This window comes from Eubalaena glacialis, chromosome 6 (assembly GCF_028564815.1).
Source record: "Eubalaena glacialis isolate mEubGla1 chromosome 6, mEubGla1.1.hap2.+ XY, whole genome shotgun sequence".
NCBI classification, from domain to species: domain Eukaryota; kingdom Metazoa; phylum Chordata; class Mammalia; order Artiodactyla; family Balaenidae; genus Eubalaena; species Eubalaena glacialis.
Window position 1 is genome coordinate 5,237,052 of NC_083721.1, and position 20,645 is coordinate 5,257,696.

At 38.7% G+C, this 20,645-nt stretch overlaps 1 protein-coding gene across 1 annotated transcript in view; it reads left to right on the top strand.

Annotated features, from left to right (window-relative positions):
* Window positions 1-20,645, top strand: part of DSCAM (DS cell adhesion molecule) — a 741,375-nt gene that overhangs the window by 417,437 nt on the left and 303,293 nt on the right. The window contains exons 6-8 of the mRNA XM_061192687.1: window positions 1,561-1,707; window positions 14,589-14,867; window positions 18,867-19,142. Of these exons, the coding sequence (XP_061048670.1) occupies window positions 1,561-1,707; window positions 14,589-14,867; window positions 18,867-19,142 (702 nt within the window). The remainder of the gene's footprint in view (window positions 1-1,560; window positions 1,708-14,588; window positions 14,868-18,866; window positions 19,143-20,645) is intronic.

A 20,645-nucleotide genomic window follows, 5' to 3' on the forward strand; every position in this document is an offset into this window, starting at 1 on the left:
TCTCTTGTTGTGGAGCACGGGCTCTAGGCGCGTGGGCTTCAGTAGTTGCAGCATGAGGGCTCAGTAGTTGTGGCTCATGGGCTTAGCTTCTCCATGGCATGTGGGATCTTCCTGGGCCAGGGCTCAAACCCGTGTCTCCTGCATTGGCAGGTGGATTCTTAATCACTGTGCCACCAAGGAAGCCCATACTTTTTAAAAAAAATTTTAACGTCTTTATTGGAGTATAGTTGCTTTACAATGTTGTGTTAGTTTCTGCTCTATAACAAAGTGAATCAGCTGTATGTATACATATATCCTCATGGCCCCTCCCTCTTGCATCTCCCTCCCACCCTCCATATCCCACCCCTATGAATAAAATATAAGAAATAACCAAGAAATAACCAAGGGTTGGCTCAACTTCAATATTTGAGACCTAAAATTAATGAACTCAAGACTCCTGGCAAATTCTGATGAAAATAAACCCAAGGCAGTTTCAAATGAACCTAAGGAAAACAGTTTAAAAGAAGGTGAATTTTTGGCATTTTAGTCTTTTCCCAAAGAGACAAAACCACATTATCTTTTAAGTAGAATTGCATCAGATGCAGAAATATTCCATAGGAAAGACTCTAACAGTGGTAGAAAGCATCTTGAGTCACTACTATGTAGGTGCAACAACTCACCTTGAGATTTATTCCTTAGCTTTTATTTGGTGTATCATCAAATTATAATTGAACAGTGAAAAATTATCTTTAGATATTTACATTTTCAAAGGAAAAATCATCTTTATTCTTCTTCAAGCAGCACTGATGCTTGATCTCTTAATGTTGACCATTTCTGTACAAATAGAGTTGTATAGGCGAAAATCACAGGTCACGGAGAACACATTTTGTCCTATGCTGATATGAAGGAGGAACAGCTGAGTATGGCTTTTTTCTCCCTGAGGTGAAGATGTTATTGTCAATAATTTGAGTGTAATTAGGAAATAACAGTGTTCTCTAAAACACTGAATATAGGAGGAACTGATCTTTGTCTTGGAATATAGAGGAAAGTGTTGGTTATTATTGAGGAAATAAGACAGTCTTTCCTGGGAAGATTGTGGAATGTATTATTGCTCTATAGTCTAACACTTTTGTGTGTTTATTGAAATATTTGAAACTGAGGCAAAAGTTTATATTTACATGAGGTAGAAATTTACAAAAGAAAGTTAATACTCCTTTAATTTGTCACATTCTAGAGAAAAGTGATGATCAAAGAAAATATGCTAAATTAGCTACATACTAATTATATGCCTACTTTGTTGCTGGTAAATAAATACATGACCTAAAAAATTAATTCATGAGAGTAGGCTGTACAAGTATATATTTATTGGGTAGCATACTTACTAAAAACTCTTAATTTAGGATAGTTGAAGAATTAATATATCTCAGGCTCTTAAAGTAACCCACACATACAAACACACACCTTTGATTTTCCTTCACATGAGTTTCCTTCAGGTGAAGAAAAACTATTCAATGACTTTGTTTATATGACTGGGTTGCTTCTGTTCTGTTTTAATGGGGTAATCATTTTCTTTGATTCCAGGATCTAGATTTCTCATCACATCCACGGGAGCCTTGTATATTAAAGATGTACAGAATGAAGATGGATTGTATAACTACCGCTGTATCACACGGCACAGATACACCGGGGAGACAAGGCAGAGTAACAGCGCTAGACTTTTTGTATCAGGTAAAACTTCATCAACACTGTGTTTTCTATCTATCTCTGTCTTCCTTTGTTAGTGCTCTGGGATGACTCAACCAAAATTGTGGAATTCATGAACAAAATGAAGCCTTCATTTTTTTTCCCCAAAATATTTTAGCAATTTAAGGTTTTTTTTTTAATACATTTATTTATTTATTTATTTATTTATGGCTGTGTTGGGTCTTCGTTTCTGTGCGAGGGCTTTCTCTAGTTGCGGTGAGCGGGGGCCACTATTCATCGCGGTGCGCGGGCCTCTCACTGTCGCGGCCTCTCTTGTTGCGGAGCACAGGCTCCAGACGCGCAGGCTCAGTAGTTGTGGCTCACGGGCCTAGTTGCTCCGCAGCATGTGGGATCTTCCCAGACCAGGGCTCGAACCCGTGTCCCTTGCATTGGCAGGCAGATTCTCAACCACTGCGCCACCAGGGAAGCCCAGCAATTTAAGGTTTTTTAAACCAATACCAATACAGTACAATGCAAATATGGATATTTCAAGTGAAATAATTTCACCTTTTATAAAGCTCCAAATTCCTTTGACCCAGTATGATTTCTGTTTTTCTGACAATGCCTCCTTGCCCTGTTATTTGCATGTTATGTCATTGGCAATACCAACCAGCACCATGATGCCTCCTACCCTGCATAGATCTGGGGGAGCAGGGCAGGGTCCTATAGAACAGGGATCCCCAGCCCCTGTTAGGAACCGGGCCACACAGCAGGAGGTGAGCGGCAGGCGAGTGAGCAAAGCTTCATCTGTGTTTACAGCCGCTCCCCATTGCTCATGTTACCGCCTGAGCTCCGCCTCCTGTCTGCATTATGGTGAGTTGTATAATTATCTCATTATATATTATAATGTAATAATCATAGAAATAAAGTGCACCATAAATGTAATGTGCTTGAATCATCCCTAAACCATCCCTACCCCCACCCCTGCCGATCCGTGGAAAAATTGTCTTCCATGAAACCGGTCCCTGGTGCCAACTTGTTCCCTGTATCATGTCTAACAATAGTGGGGAAATTATCCACGTCTAAAGTTAAAGAAATAATCACACTCTCTTAACTCTTTCCAGGATTATTCTTGAGTGAAGAAAACCCCAAAGCAAGTTTATTCCACTCTGATAAATATGTCCGTTTTGTGCCTTTTTTAATGGGATTTATACTTTGAGAAAATATTGACCTTTTGCAGAATCTTTATAGTTGGCTTGCTCTTGGCCCGCCTGTCAAACAAATCAGCAATCCATTCACTCGGGGACGCATTAGCACTTCATGCAGCAGTTTAGAAGCGTGAAATGACCATCTTGGTATTAGAGATCAAGTGCAAAATATCTGACCTTCGCCCTTGTAGCTTTAAAATGTAAAATCGATCCATGCAATGAATATCTATTTTATTTGTCATGATGTTTTGTGAGGGAGACGTGACGGGAAGTTTTTAAACGTTGGGGTAATTAAAACAATGTCACCTGAACACCCACTTAGTGCCCTTGATAATGTTCTATCTGGATTCCTCTTCCCCATTCACATCCTTAAAATAGCCAAAGCCCACCTGTCTTTTCAGGTGTAGAACAAACATAAGTCATAATTAATTGATCTTTCCTCTGAACTTGAAAATACTTTTTTTTTAACCTGTTCTTTTTCATGTCAATTGATACTTTATCCCTTGTATTATAGTTATGTCTTGTTGCCTCTTTTAAGGGAAAGAATAATCATTACAGTAAAAATATGCTCACTTTTTTCAAAAATGTAGAGAAAATGAATTAGGAAATGAATGGCATCTGTCATCTTTTCCATGGTAGCTTTAGTGACAACACAATGGTCTACATGTTCAGAATATCTTAGGAAAGGTCTTGTTTGCATTGAAGAGGAACTTCTTTGTGACAATATTGGGATAAGAAAGGAACAGTCTCTGGGGGTGGTATGGATCTGGGTATGAGATGGAACTTAGCAAAAGAAGCAAATAAACATTTCTCCATCGAAAGAACGTGAATTAAGTGATGATAATCTGGGAGCCCATTTTTCTCTAAAGAGAAACCTAAAAAGAGAGAAAGCCTGAAAAGGTAACCTTGTTTATCTCTACTCTAAATCAGTAAGTACTGATTTTCAAATTTAACTCTCAGAGTGGGAAAGGCAAATTTGCTTTTCTTAATCCCAAGATTATTTATTTATTTATTTTTAATTTTTTTTTTTCCAAAAATAGGCAGCAGGACTCATTAGCATTGGGTCACCATGGAAGTGATGAGCGTCCATGAGATCGCCTCATGAGCATTTGTGCAGATAAGTGAGGAGCATCAGAGTAGAATCTAGTGAAGGAATACCATACACTCAGATGCCAGCAGAAGAGGGGGAATAAGACTGAACGTTTGGGGTTAAAGGTGGTACTTGCAAGAAGGGAGAAGTCAACAGAGTCACACATAATCAAAAGGCTCGTAAGAGAGTCTGCTGCATGTGGTGAATTACGCTTATGACTTTTTGGTCACAGACATTTTAATAAAGTAGTTGAGGGAGGAGATTGTCAGTGCTAGAAGATGAGAACATAGACACTGAGTGCGGATTATTGTTCTAGAGTTCTAAGCTTTGAAGGCAAAGAGAAATTAATTTTATTTTAAATTAGATTTAAATTCATTTAAAAATGTACACATGGGGTTTGGATCATGGCGGGGGGCATGTTAATAACAAGGTTTTTAATGACTCCAAACTCCTCCTGAAGCTGAAACAGGTGCAATAGGATGACAAAAGAAAAAGCATGTGGATGACATCAACAAAACTAGGTGATGGGGACTCCCCAGAAACTGTTAAATGTGGGGGGCTGTGGACAAACTACTGACAACAATAGGACCAGTGTAGGAAGAGCAGCAGTGTAACATTAGGTGATGGACAGTGAAAAGGGAAGAGTTACTGGGATTACTATATAGTCACAGAACTGCAAAATTGTCAGCAAATGCTCACCTCCAAAAAGCAGAGGACAGGAACTTCCCTCCTGGCGCAGTGGTTAAGAATCCGCCTGCCAATGCAGGGGACACAGGTTCGAGCCCTGGTCTAGGAAGATCCCACATGCCGCGGAGCAACTAAGCCCATGCGTCACAACTACTGAGCCTGTGCTCTAGAGCCCGTGCGCCACAACTACTGAGCCCACCTGCCACAACTACTGAATCCCACGCGCCTAGAGCCCATGCTCCTCAATAAGAGAAGCCACGGCAATGAGATGCCCATGTACCACAATGAAGAGAAGCCCCTTCTCGCTGCAACTAGAGAAAGCCTGTGCGCAGCAACAAAGACCCAACGCAGCCAAGAATAAATTTTAAAAAAATAAAAAATAGCAGAGGACCATCTCTTGAATGGAAACCTAGGAAAATGTGTCTAAGAATATTCACAACAATTTGATAGACCTACACAAGCTCTGAGTTGAAGCTGAATGCAAAAGGGCCATGATATCACATAGTTCGGTAGTAGCCTAACTCCTTGCAGATCTCAGAAATATTTAGCAAATACTACTTTCAGAAGAACAGAAACTCACCCTGAGGGAAACTGCTGGATTTAGGAATCAAATTGAGCCAGAGTGGAACACTAAACAGAGAGAGAAGGCTCAGCAGTGTGGGAGGCCCTAGAAGAATTTTATCCTATAAGATACTATAACAGAGGGAAAATTAACTATGTTTATATTATTTTTATTTGGAACCAAGATTTTCGGTGTAAGAGAAAAGATAAAAATAGAAAACCAAAGAATTAATAAAATTCATGAAATATCCAATAGAAAGTATCAGTACGCACTTGCTGTTTTTTTTAATATGTGATTCCAAGTTCTTTCCCTTTTCAGTGGGCAGTGGGCAACCAACAGCAACAAGCACCTTGACCACCTAGATCATAGTCTCCTTTAAATATTATTCCCCAATAACAGGGACCATGGTTCCTTGGAAGAACAATGGACTATTGGTGGAACATAAATGGGGTCTTGTCACAATTGTATGTATGCATATATATATATACACACACATATATATATACACACACACACACATACACACATATGTGTGTATATGTGTGTATATATGTACATATATATACTTACTAATCATTTACATATATACTTACATGTGCACACGTACATATACATTTAATAATAACAAAAGCAATAGTAAGAAACTTATTCATCTACTTAGAGGTAACTAAGGCAGGCACCAACTCTTGATTTTGATAATTAGTCATTAAAGATAACAACAAAATTTCTTCCTGTCTTTCTTGTAACTACTGTATTTCAAGATAACCAAATAACCCTAGTTCAGGGAGAAAAGTTCTTATTTACAGAATAATTACATCTATTGAATGTGAAAGAAAACAGAAATTTTAAAATTGCCATTTTCAACCCTTAATAAAATGACTTAATTCAGACAAACATTATCATCTGAATTTTCTGATCAATTTAGTCTCACTGAGTGTGGGAAAGCAACACATTATGTAGATGCAAAGGGAAAGAAAAAAGGTTGAACTTGATCTAGACTATCCATTACAACTAAATTCCAGTTATAAGGAAAACGGCAATAGAGGAACAGGTTAAATGACACCATGAAGAAAGAAATTCAAAATGTGAGATTTCTTGTAAGATAACTCACCTGGTTTCTTCAGTGAGTCAAAGACATGAAAGGAAATAGAAGGAGAGTCTTATCTGAATTAAAAGAGAATCAAGAGCCATAACAACTAAGATCACTGGTAAGGGGGTGTGGCCAAGATGGCAGAGTAGGAAGACCCTGAGCTACCTCTTGCTATGGGCACACCAAAATTAGAACTATTTGCAGAGAAACTATTGATGAGAATGACCTGAAGACTAGTTTTCCACAATTAAAGAGGTAAAGAAGGAACCACGATGAGCCGGTAAGAAGGGCAGAGATGTGATATAGTCAAAATCACACCTCTGGATAGGCAACCCACAAGGAAGGAGAATCACAATTGCAGAGGTTCTCCCCAAGGAGTGAAGAGTCTGAGCCCCACATCAGGCTTCCTAGCCTGGAGGTCCTGCATCAGGAAGATGAATCCCCAGACTGTCTGCCTTTGAAAGCCAGTGGGGCTTGTATACAGCAGAACAGGAGGGCTGAAGGAAATAGAACTCTTAAAGGGCTCATACAAAATCTCACACACTCTGATACCCAGCACAGAGGCAGTAATTTGAAAAGAGCCTGGGTCAGACTCACTTGCTGATCTTGGAGAGCCTCCTGCAGAGGCACTAAGCAACTGGGACTCCCCCTGGGGAGATGCTGGTGGCAGCAATTTTGGAGAGCTCATTGTACCATGAGGACACTAGTGCTGGCAAGTGCCTGTTTAGAGTCCTCTCTCTTGCCTAGTAGTGTTGAAGGCTTACCCACCCATGGACCAGTTGGCAGCACACCTTGGACTCCCCGACCCAGGCTAGCAGCCTGCTGCATGGAGACCCAGCCCCACCCATTAGTGGGGCTGGGCCAGCCAACCAGGCTGGGGTCCAGCCCTGCCTACCAGCACTCCCACAGTAGTGGGCTCAACTACAACAGAAGGGTGCATGCAGCCCACATAAGGGCACCCTTAGAGCATATAGCTCTGGTGACCAGAGCAGAGTGTGCTCCTGGGACCCATAGGATGTTTCCTATATAAGGCCACTTCTCCAAGATCAGGAAATGTAACTGACCTACCTAATACATAGAAATAAAAACAGAGAATTAGACGAAATGAGGCAACTGAGGAATATATTGCACACAGAAGAACAAGATAAAATGCCAGAAGAAGAACTAAGTGCAGTGGAGATAATAATCTACCCAATAAAGAGTTCAAGGTAATGATCATAAAAATGCTCAATAAACTCAAGAAGAGAATGGATGAACACAGTGAGAAGTCTAACAAAGAGTTAGAACCAAACAGAGCTGAAGAATACAATAACTGAAATAACAATACACTAGAAGGAATCAGTAGTAGATTAGATGATAAAGAGGAACAGATCAGCAAATTGGAAGACAGAGTAATGGAAATCACTCAAGCTGAACTGAAAAAAGAAAAAAGAATTTAAAAAATGAGGACAGTTTGAGGCCTCCAAGACAACATCAAGCATACTAACATTCACATTACAGGGGCTTCATAAAGAGGAGAGAGAGAGAATGGGGAAGACAACTTATTTGAAGAAATAATAGCTGACAACTTCCCTATCCAGGGAAAGTAAACAAATATCTAGGTCCAGGAAGCACAGAGAATCTCAAACAAGGTGAACCGAAGAGGTCCATACCAAGACACATTGCAGTTAAAATGGCAAAAATTAAAGCTAAAGAGAGAAACTTAAACATAGCAACAGAAAAGAAATTAATTAAGTACAAAGGAACTCCCAGATGACTGTCAGCTCAATTTTCAGAAGAAACTTTGCAGGCCAGAGAGGAGTGGCATTATATATTTAAAGTGATGAAAGGAAAAAATCAAGAACACTCCACAAAGGAGAGGTAGAGAGTTTTACAGACAAGCAAAAGGTGAAAGATTTCAGCACCCACCAGTAAACCCATTTTACAAGGAATGATAAGGGGACTTCTCTAAGCAAGAAAGAATGTACTGCACCTAGAAATATGAAAATTATGAAAGGAAAAATCTCATTGGTAAAGGCAAACATACAGTAAAGATAGTAGATCAGCTACTTATAAAGCAAGTAAAAAGGTTAAAAGATGAAAACAATAAAATGATTTATATCTACAATAAGTAGTTAAGGGATACACGAAACAAAAAGATGTAAAATACAAAGTCAAATATGTTAAGCATTGGTAAAAATGCAGGGTTGTTAGAATAAGTTCAAACTTAAGAGATCATCAACTTAAAATAATCATATATATATATTATATATATATATATATATATACACACACATATATATGTAGATAGATGATAGATAGATAGATATCTATTTGGTGACACAAACCAAAAATCTATAATAGATACACAAAAAAGAGAAAGGAATCCAAACATAACACTAAAGATAGTTACCAAGTCACAAGGGAAGAGAGCATAAAAAGAAGAAAGGAACAAAAAAGAACTACAAAACAACCAGAAAACAATTAACAAAATGGGAATAAGTACATAACTAATCAAAAGACATAGAGTGGCTGAATGAAAAAAAAAAAAAACAAACCAAAAAAACCCCACAAAAACATGACCCATATATATGCTGCCAGTAAGAGACACACTTCAGATCTAAAGACACACACAGACTGAAAGGGACAAAGAAGGACATTACAAAATGATAAAGAGATCAATCCAAAAAGAAGATATAACAATTGAATCTATGCATCCAATATAAAATCCCCTAAATATATAAAGCAAATATTAACAAATTTAAAGGGAGAAATTGAGAGCAACACAATAATAGTAGGGGACTTAAATACCCCTCTTACATCAATGGACAGATCATCCAAACAGAAAATCCATACGGAAAGATTCACCTTAAATGAAACATTAGATCAGATGGGCTTCAGAAAAGATCACACGCTAGGCCACAAAAACAAGTCTCAGTAAATTTAAGATTGAAATCATATCAAGCATCTTTTCCAACCACAAGGATATGAGACTACAAATCAACTACAAGAGAAAAAAACTGCAAAAATCACAAACATGTGGCAGCTAAACAATATGCTACTAAACAACCAATGGGTCACTAAAGAAACCAAAGAGGAAATTTTAAAATATCTGAATACACATGAAAACAAAAACACAACAATCCAAAATCTATGAGATACAGCAAAAGCAGTTCTAAGAGGGAAGTTTATAGTGATGCAAGCCTACCTCAAGAAATAAGAAAAATCTCAAATAAACAACCTAACTTTATACTAGAGGAACTAGAAAAAGAAAAAAACAAAACCAGAGTTAGTAGAAGGAAAGAGATTATAAAGATCAGAGCAGAAACAAATGAAATAGAGACTAAAAAAATAGAAAAAAATCAATAAAAGTAAGGGCTAGTTCTTTGAAAAGATAAACAAAATTTATAAAATTTTAGCCAGACTCATCAAGAACAAAAGAGAGAGGTTCCAAATAAATAAAGTCATAAATAAGTGAGGAAAAGTTACAACCAACACCACAGAAATACAGAGGATCATAAGAGATTACCACAATTATACACCAATAAAATGGACAATCTAGAAGAAATGGATAAATTCCTAGAAATGTACAATCTTCCAAGACTGAATCAGGAAGAAATAGGAAATCTAAACAGACTGATTACCATTAATGAAATCAATCAGTAAAAAACAAACAAACAAACAAAAACTTTCAACAAACAAAGTTCCAGGACCAGACAACTTCCCAGGTGAATTCTACCAAACATTTAAAGAAGAGCCAATCTTTCTCAAACTATTCCAAATTTGAATAGGAAGGAATGCCTCCGAACTCATTCTGTGATGCCAGAATCACCCAATCACTCAGATACCAAAACCAGACAAAGACACCACACACACACACACAATTACAGGCCAACATCAAGAATGAATATTGCAAAAATCCTCAATAAAATATTAGCACAAACTGAATTCAACAGTACATTAAGAGACATACACCATGATCCATGGGACTTATCCCTGGGATACAAGAATAGTTCAGTATCCACAAATCAATCAATGTGACACACCATGTTAACAAATTGAAGAATCAAAATCATATGATTATCTCAGTAGAGGCAGAAGAAGCTTTTGAAAAAAGTTAATATTCATTTATGATAAAAAAAAAACTCTTCCCTGGTGGTCTTCCCTGGTGGTGCAGTGGTTAAGAATCCGCCTGCCAAGGCAGGGATCATGGGTTTGAGCCCTGGTCCAGGAAGATCCCATGTGCCGCGGAGCAACTAAGCCCGTGCGCCACAACTACTGAGCCTGAGCTCTAGAGCCCATGAGCCACAACTACTGCATCCTCGTGCCATAACTACTGAAGCCTCCGCACCTAGAGCCTGTGCTCCACAACAAGAGAAGCCACCGCAATGAGAAGCCCACGCACCACAATGAAGAGTAGCCCCCGCTCACTGCAACTAGAAAAAGCCCGCACGTAGCAACGAAGACCCAACTCAGCCAAAAATAAATAAATAAAACAAATAAAAATTTAAAAATAAAACAACTCTCAACAAAGTGGGTATAGAGAGAACATACCTCAACATATATATGGCAAGCCCACAGCTAACACCGTACTCAACACTGAAAAGCTGAAAGCATTTCCTCTAAGATTAGAAACAAGACAAGAATATTCACTCTCACACTTTCATTCAACATAGAACTGGAAGTCCAAGACACAGAAATCAGACAAGAAAAGAAATAAAAGTAATGCAAATTGGAAAGGAATAAGTAAAACTATCACTGTTTGCAGATGACATGATACTATATACAGAAAAATCCTAAAAATGCCACCAAAAACTACTAGAACTCATACAATAAATTCGGTAAAGTTACAGGATACAAAATTAAAATACAGAAATTTCTTGCATTTCTATACACTTAACAAGAAACTATTAGAAAGAGAAATTAAGAAAACAATCCCATTTACAAGTGCATTGAAAAAAAAAAATACCTAGGAATAAATCTAACCAAGGAGGTAAAAGACTTGTATTCCAAAACCCAGAAGACATTGATGAAAGAAATTGAAGATGACACAAACAAATGGAAAGACACAACATGCTCATGTCTCGGAAGAATAAATATGATTAAAATGGCCATGTTCCCCATGGCAATCTACAGAATAGTTGCAATTCATATCAAAATACCAATGGCATTTCACATATCTAGAACAAATAATTCTAAAATTCGTATGGAAACCAAAGAAACCCTGAATCGTCTAAACAATCTTGAAGAAGAAGAACAAAGCTGGAGGCATATCATGCTTCCTGATTTCAAACTATATTACAGAACTACAGTCATCAAAACAGTATGGTACTGATGCAAAAACAGACACATAGATCAATGGAACAGAATAGGGAGGCCAGAAATGAACCCACATTTCTATGATCAATTAATCTATGACAAAGTTGGCAAGAATATAAAACGGGTAAAAGATAGCCTCTTTGATAAATGGTGTTGGGAAAACTGGATACCTACAAGCAAAAGAATCAAACTGGACTACTCTTTCACACCATATACAAAAATAAATTCAAAATGGATTAAAGACCTAAACTTAAGTCCTGAAACTGTAAAACTCCTAGAAGAAAACGTAGGCAGTACATTCTTTGACCTTGGTCTTAGCAATATTTTTTTAGATCTGTCTCCTCAGGCAAGGGAAACAAAAGCAAAAATAAATATATGGGAATACATGAAACTAAAAAGCTTTTGTGCAGTGAAGAAAAGTATCAACAAAATGAGAAGGCAGTCTGCTGAATGGAAGAATATATTTGCAAATGGTATATCTGATAAGGGGTTAATATCCAAAATATGCAAAGAACTCATACAACTCAACATCAAAAAAAAAACCTAATTAAAAAATGGGTAAAAGACCTGAATAGACATTTTTCCCAAGGAAGACATACAGATGGCCAACAGACACATGAAAAGATGCTCAACATCACTCATTATCAGGGAAGTGCAAATCAAAACTATGGTGAGATGTCAGTACACATCTCTCAGAATCGCTATTATCAAAAAGTCCACAAATAACAAGTGTTGGCAAGGATATGCAAAACAACGAACCCTCATGCACTGAACAGCCACTATGGAAAACAGTATGGAGCTTTTTCAAAAAATTAAAAATAGAACTACCATATGATCCAGCAGTTCCACTTCTGGGTATTTATCTGAAGAAAACAAAAACAAACACTAATTTGAAAAGGTATATGCACCCCTATATTCATTGCAGCATTATTTACAATCACTAAGATATGGAAGCAACCTAAGTGTACATCAGTAGATGAATGGATAAAGAAGATGTGCTATAAATATACAATGAAATATTATTTAGTCATAAAAAATGAAATCTTGCCATCTGTGAAAACGTCGATGGACATAGAGGGTATTATGCTGAGTGAAATAAGTCAGACAGAGAAAGACAAATGTTGTACTCTATGGTTTCACTTATATGTGGAATCTAAAACAACAAATGAATAAACATAACAAAACAGACTCAGCAGCACAGAGAACAAATGGGTAGTTGGTGGAGGGGAGGAAGGAAGGGGAATGAAAAGAAAAAAAAGGTAACCATGTAAGGCAATGAATGCTAATTAGCTTGATTTTGGTGATCATTTCACAAAATATATTTATCTGAAAGCATCACATTTTACACCTTAAGTATATACAATTTTTGCCAGTTATACCTCAATAAAGCTGGAAAAACATTTGAAAAGGAGACATAACAAAATGTTAACTGTAAAACAATCCTGATTTGATTAGCTCAATTATAAAAACAATAATAATAATATGACTTTTTATCTCATTACAAAAAAATGAATGTGGAGTAGATGATAGGTGATACCAAGAGGCTGTTATTACTCTTGTGTGATACTGACATTGTGGTTATACACGAAAACTCTTATTTTCATCAGAGAAGCATTCTAGTGATAGAGTGCTAGGATAACATAGGTTTTATGACTTGACTCAAGCATGTTGGCACCAAAAGCAAAGGCTATAGAGAAATAAGCAGAAGGAGGATAGAAATATTGTGATGCCTGTTGTATCTGGGTGATGACTATATAGGACACATTATATCGTTTTCTCTTGTTTTGTGTGAGTTTGCAAATTTTTGTGATAAAAACTGATTTTTAAAAATGTAGATAAAAAGTTTGAAGACACGGGGATGGAAATTAAATCCAATGTTGTGTGGTTGTACTAAGTCTATGTCTGACCAAATGTCTCCATGAGAGCATGTTATCAAGCATCACTTAAATTGTCTATTTAAAATGTAAAAGAAATGCCCCATTCCTTTTTTTGTAAAATAGTTTTATTGAGATTTAATTTACCAACCATAAGCTTCACTCATTTTAAGTATACAATTCAATGATTTTAGTAAATACATAGAGTTGTAATCTAATTTTAGAACATTATTTTCTACCCAAAAAGATCCCTGCTGCCCATTTGCAGTCAATTCCAATTCCAGCTCTGGGAAAATACTAATCTACTATCTGTCTCTACAGATTTTCATTTTCTGCATATTTCATTTAAGTCAAATCCTGCAGTATATGGCTTTGTATCTGCCTTCTTTCATTTAGCATAATCTTTCGAGGTTCTTTCATGTTGTAACATGTGTCAGTGCTTCACTCTTTTGTATTGCCGAATAGTATGTATGTATATTCACATTTTGTTTATCCATCCACTAAACAATGGTCCTTTGGATTACTTCAGCTTTTTGGCTGTTATGAATAATCCTGCTATGAATGTTTGTGAACAAGTCTTTGAGTGAACATAGGTTTTCCTTTGTCTAGGGTAGATACCTGGGCGTGGAGCTTTTGGGGCCTTACAGTAAACTGAAGTTTTAACATTTTAAGTAGCTGCCAAACTGTTTTCCAAAGTGGCTGCACCATTTTACATTCCCATCAACAATGTATGAAGGTTCCAGTTTCTTCTCCACATCCTCACAAGCCCTTGCTATTGCGTGTGTTTTTTATTATAGCCATCCTAGTGGGTATGAAGTAGTATCTCACTGTGGTTTTAATTTGTATTACCCTAGTGGCTAATGATACTGAGCATCTTTCCATGTGCTTATCAGTCATTTGTATATCTTCTTTAGTGATACAACTGCTTCAACCTTTTGTAAATTCTGAGAAAAAGAAATTTATATGAATAGTGCTTTTTTCTGTTCATATATATATAATCTTAAAGATCTGCATCAATAGTTGGAATGATACATAGAATATGAATTATACACAAGGCCCTATGATTCCGAATGACCACTTTAACTCATATCTAAGAGGCTTTTCTTTTCTTCTGCAGATCCAGCGAACTCAGCCCCGTCCATACTGGATGGGTTTGATCATCGCAAAGCCATGGCGGGGCAACGTGTGGAGTTGCCTTGCAAAGCGCTCGGCCACCCTGAGCCAGATTACCGCTGGCTGAAGGACAACATGCCCCTGGAACTTTCTGGAAGGTTCCAGAAGACCGTGACTGGGCTGCTTATTGAGAATGCACGCCCCTCAGACTCAGGCAGCTATGTGTGTGAAGTGTCCAACAGATACGGAACTGCTAAGGTGATAGGCCGCCTGTACGTGAAACGTAAGTTGGATGGTAACTTGCAGTGGTGATGGTGGAGCTCTTGTTACAAGCAGACCTCTGGGCTTTCTCTGTAGCCTCCACGAATCCTCACAGCAGCCCTGCTGAGACCCACAGTAGCCCCATTTTACAGATGAGGAAATTGAGGCTCCAAATTCTCAAGGTTACACAGCTGGAGATTCGGGAGCCACAGGATATATTTCCAAGATAACATTACCTAGGTGTTGAATTCAGATGGTCAGCCTGTCTGCAAGTCAGTGGAGGGAGAGGGGTACGGTGATGCTGTAGCAAAAGCAGTGGTGATCAGATCAAAGCAGTTGTCCTTGGCCTGTTTCCAGATGCTGCTTTAACTTTCTAAATGGGGCTATTATCAGCTCTATAGAGGGCTGTATATAAGGTTGTAATTATCCAAATATTGGACTTGGACTCAATATTATAGATAATTTAGGCCAAGGATGGTAGATATATCTCATCTCTAATTGATTTGTAGTGACTGATGTGAGGAAGATGTTGAGAAGGATGCCAGAGGTAGACTCGGAAGAAGGAGGGGTGTGATGGCAGGGGGAAGTGCTCTAACCTAGTTGAAAAGCCTTAATTTTGCTCATGCAGAAACCAAATCAAAGTGAGTCACTCAAGATCACGTGGCCAGAAATGAGTGTCAGAACTCTGGTCAAAATATATGGCTCTCAGTTGCCAGTATGCTATCATACATATCTGTATACATAAAAATTTGATGAACTGAACTGAACAAACTGAATACGAGTCTGACATTGAAAAGGGAGGCATTTTCTTGCCCTGGCTTTTTTCCAGCCTTCTGCCTGTTTATGGAACTGCCTCTTCAGTGTCACCCTGGGTGTAGACAGCTTTAGCACAATACCAGCCCAAGTGAGTACATTTGAAATAAATATCCCAATGACTGCCTGGAATCAGCTGTCCAGACTGCGTCCTGCAAATGTCTTTCGAACATGCTTAGGCTGAGATTAGAAAGAAAAGGAGGATAATGTCTGCACAGTTATATTTCGATGGCTGAAGAACCTTGTAGATGAAACAATGCAGCATTGGACCGCCAATGAGAATCACTCCAATATGCAGGCTCAACACCACCTTTCGTGGCTCCCCAGTTTCTGTTGAATAAAGTTTATATCTGAGGATAGTATGGAAAGCATCTCAAGTAAAGCTGTACGGTCATACTTCTCATAGTTTTCCTTCAAAAAACCCTACTCCTGTGAAATCTAACTTCTTCCTTTTCCCGTACAAACCTGTTCCTTCCCTAATTGCAAGTCACGCTGCTCCCCCCTCATGTAATGTGAGATGGTTTTCAAATACTTGAATGTCTAAAACTTCCCATCTTTCTAAGTCTAATGCAATGCCTCATTCTCAAAACATCCCCTGTTTCCCTCCTATTTTCTGCTCAAGGCTCAGAGTATTTTATTGTTTTCTCTGTAAAGGCATTTACCACTGTCTACATTTTCAAAGTTATTTGTGGAAAAGTCTTAATTCTGACTGTGCTTGTTTTCCTCTTTGTACTCTGCCACGTCTGGAAAAGTTCCAGATATGTCTCTAATGCTTCCGTCCTCCCTTCTGAGTATTCCCTTTGTTTGGTCTCTCTTCTCCAGGCGGAAAGGATGCTCCTGGGTTCCAAATTCCGAAACTTCTTCTATTCTATCTCGTCTCTTTTCTTTTGGTGCCCTCTTTTATTTTATGGCTTCAAGTTCCTCCCCTCTGAAAACAGCCCTGAATTTGCACGCGCAGCCTCAGCCTCCTTGTTGAGTGTCAAGTGAGCAGTTTGTCTCCCAATTTTATATTAGATGCTTAGCTGGCACTTCCAAAGAACAGTATCCCAAACTTCTCTCCACCATCTCTCTACCATTTACCAGCCTCTTGTTATTCTAGACATCTTTCAGCCTCGAACCCTCCAAATGCAAACTTTAAGTCCTGGATCCTCTTTAATACTTTTCTTTCATGTCCAAGTCCTGCCAAGTCCTAGAGATCGTATCTCACCGTGTTTCTCAGCTGTGCTCTCCACCTCCACCCAGTCCTAGATCAAGTTTTGTTTTGTTTTTTAAATTAATTTTCATTGGAGTATAGTTGCTTTACAATGTTGTGTTAGTTTCTGCTGTACAGCAAAGTGAATCAGCTATACGTATACATATATCCCCTCATTTTTGGACTTCCTTCCCATTTAGGTCACCACAGAGCATTGAGTAGAGTTCCCTGTGCTATGCAGTAGGTTCTCATTACTAGATCGAGTTCTAATTGCACCTCAACGAGACATCTGCAATGCCCCTTTGCTGACCAGTTTCCCCACTGTCATCTGTCCAATACAATATGATCGATGGATTCTCCTAAAAATGTGTTTGTCTATAACACTTACTTGCTAAAAATTCTAGAAAGCTTTCTTTAGCTCCCTCTGATTTGATTCCAAAATCTCGAGGTCTTTTGCGATCTTGTCCCAGACTGCCTGTGTAATTTTTCTCCCACTGTTCTCCTTCAGAGACCTTGTGTTGCATCCAAACTGATCCAAAACTCTTCCTGAGACCTGGCAGTGCCTCATGCTCTAATTCCTGCATTTCCCACTCTTCACGAGGCCCTCTCTTCATCCCAGCTGGCCTCAGTCCTATCCATCCTTGATGTCTGAGGACACTCTGTCGATCCTCTTCCACATAGTGTATGTCTCTAATGGACGCTTTGGGTTACTATCTTCCTTCTTGTATTTGTCTTATCCATCTGGAAGACTGAATTCCTTAAAGACTTCACAATGTGGTGACACAAGAAGTCAGTAATAACTGGGGTAAACAACTGGTTTTTGCCATTTACCTGTTGAATGGATTTGGTTAAATTAATTGATCTCTTGGAATAATCGTTTCTTCTTCTGTAAAATGGAGATGATAACACAAAACTTGCAGGACTATGGGAAGACTGACTTAACTAACGTCCAAAAGATATTTGGTAGCTTTATGGCACATGCTAGTGGCACCACAAATGTCATTCATGTTTGTCTCACCTGTGAGTTTAACCCCATCCTTGGCATATAGTAGATGTTCAATAAATGCTTACGGCATTCAGTTGGGTTTGCTGAATGAAAACATAGGAAGTCAAAGATGAGAGTTACCACCTATCCAAAGAAGTTAGCCTCATTTTAAAGAAAAAAACCCTGTTTCATGGTCACGAATCCTAATAACTACCTGCTTTCTTACAGCCATGTGTTACTGGCCCTGGTTAAGCCACATAGGGGAGGGGAGTGAGTATGGCCCAGAGCAAACCCATCTGTGCCACGCTGGGAGGCGGCAAACAGGATTTAAATATTCAAATATTTCTGTCCTTGCTGGCAACCAGCACATTGCATTTCTTACCGTCAGTGCGTTAACACTCACATTTACTCAGTGAGAAAGCAATCTGAGCCACGTCAGTCTATTTGCTATACAGTGAAAGAAGCCCAGAGCAAAAAAAAAAAACGAATAGCAATGAGGGTGTTCCCAAACAAAATGGCGCACCATGAAATAATACTGAAAGAAGAAGATATGGAGTGCATTCTTTTTTTAAGGTCCTTTTCTTTTTCTTTTTGCAATATCATTCCCTACAAAAGCAATAGGAAGATAACAGTCTTAAAAAGAAATTTACTTCAACAGAAAATCTGTACACATTATGACTTACGGCAATTGTACATGGTAAATAAGCTGTAAAAAAAAATGTTCTTTCTAAATCCCTCTGCTGCCTTAACTCTTGGAGTATTGTAGGTAGAAGGCCTACCTAGTGCTATTTACAAGTCCCAAATTAAGACTGTGTAACTTACATAAAACCTATTAACTTATCAGCTCAGTTTCATATCTTTGACTATTCAGTGCCCTGTAGGAGGAGAAAACCCACCTTGACATATTGACACGTGGGCAAAAAGTGCTTGCGAAGATGCCTTTGCCTGTCAAAAGTCCATCCTGTTGTTGCAATGATCTCTCCATGTGTGATGTTTTTACCTTCTTTTTTTTCTCTTCCCCAAAACTCCAGAGCCGCTGAAAGCTACCATCAGCCCCAGGAAAGTTAAAAGCAGTGTGGGCAGCCAGGTTTCCTTGTCCTGCAGCGTGACGGGAAGTGAGGACCAGGAACTCTCCTGGTACCGAAACGGTGAAGTCGTCAACCCTGGAAAAAATGTGAGGATCACAGGGACCAACCACGGAACCCTTATAATGGATCACATGGTCCGGAGTGACGGGGGCGCGTACCAGTGCTTTGTGCGCAAGGACAGGCTGTCCGCTCAAGACTATGTGCAGGTGGTCCTTGAAGGTCAGTGGGCCTCGTTACAGGGTTCGGCGAAAAAAGAGCCCCGACCCAGAGCACTCGAGAGCAAGAGTGAAGGGTGAAACACTGCTCATAACTCGCAGCTTTAAGGTTTCTGTCTATCTGACCAGCTAATAATTCCACCCTAGTTTCTCAGGCTCAACTGGGCAAAGAAAAGAATAAGTTCTGGTGAAATGAACATTGTCTATGGTAGAAGTAACATAAGTAACGTGATTTATCTTAAAGTTAAGTAACATAAATGTTGCCCACTCACGTGTTTAAAGTTACTTGTCAAGATATAGACCTTAGAAACTTGAGATTTATGGTTTGGTTGACAATTCATTGTCCTCTAGACCAGGGTTTCTCAGGAGTGCTTGCTTTGGAAGGCAGCTTTCTGCACCGTAGGATGTTGAGCGGCCTCCCCTCACTAGATGCTAAGAGCGCCTTCCTCCAGTGTGACAAACAGAAATGTCTCTAGACATTGCCGAGTGTCCCCTGGAGGGAAAAATAGCTCCCCCAAAATTGGTAAGCACAACTTTGGAGGCAACATTGGGAGCAACATTTCAATGTAGTGCTTGGTGGAGTGAAAAAGTGGCTTCTGGTTTGTGGGGTTGTCTATTTGGGTCCACAGAGTCACAGATTTAGGTGAATGGAATTTTTGAAGAATTACCTTGTGTTATCATAATAGGTTTTAGGTATGTTACGTTGTTTCCTTTTCTTAACTGCCTGCTGCCTACTTACATCTTCAGGCTTATCAATCAGCCAGGGAAAGAAGCTATCAAGGTAACAGTCAAGCGAGAGACATATGTTTATCACCAGATAATTGAACTAGCTTTTATCTGTGTATTTGCATGTCTTGTTGGAAATTGTGCCTTCTTATATAATTTAAAATTCATCTGTTATCAACTGATTAAAATAACTGCATGAGTTTCATATAGCCTAAAGGAGGAAAAAAGAAAATCCATTTATATATGAAAATAAGTTTAAATATCTCTTGATGCTAAGAGGATATGAAACAGGCTTAGAATGACATTCTTATTTTGATTCGAGCATTTCCTTGCAGACAGTGAGCATTTTAAAGCAGAGGCGAAATTAGCTGAAGGCACGGTACTCATATTAAAAGCCTGACACTGTGTTCCACATAATAATTAAGTGCAGACAGTAATCAATTTGCACAGAGCCAGTTTGCTAATGATGGTGCCCTGTAGTCCTCACATAGTCACTATTTTTAGATTCTTTGTAGAAAAGGGAGAGATTACCTGTCTAGGGCTGGTTACCTTGGCAACCATCTCCTGTGACGAAGAAAACCTAAAGAGCATATTGATAATCCATAATGATGTCGAAGGAGGTGAGGTTATCAGAGAGTGACAGCAAGAAAGATTTCAAAGACACTCAGGTCTTACTGGGAAAATAATGTCTGCTTTCATTTCCAAAAAAGCCTGTTTTGCTTGAATAAAAAGAGGGGGCAGAGGAGCCCACTGAGCCTACTTACGGATTTATTTGTTGCAT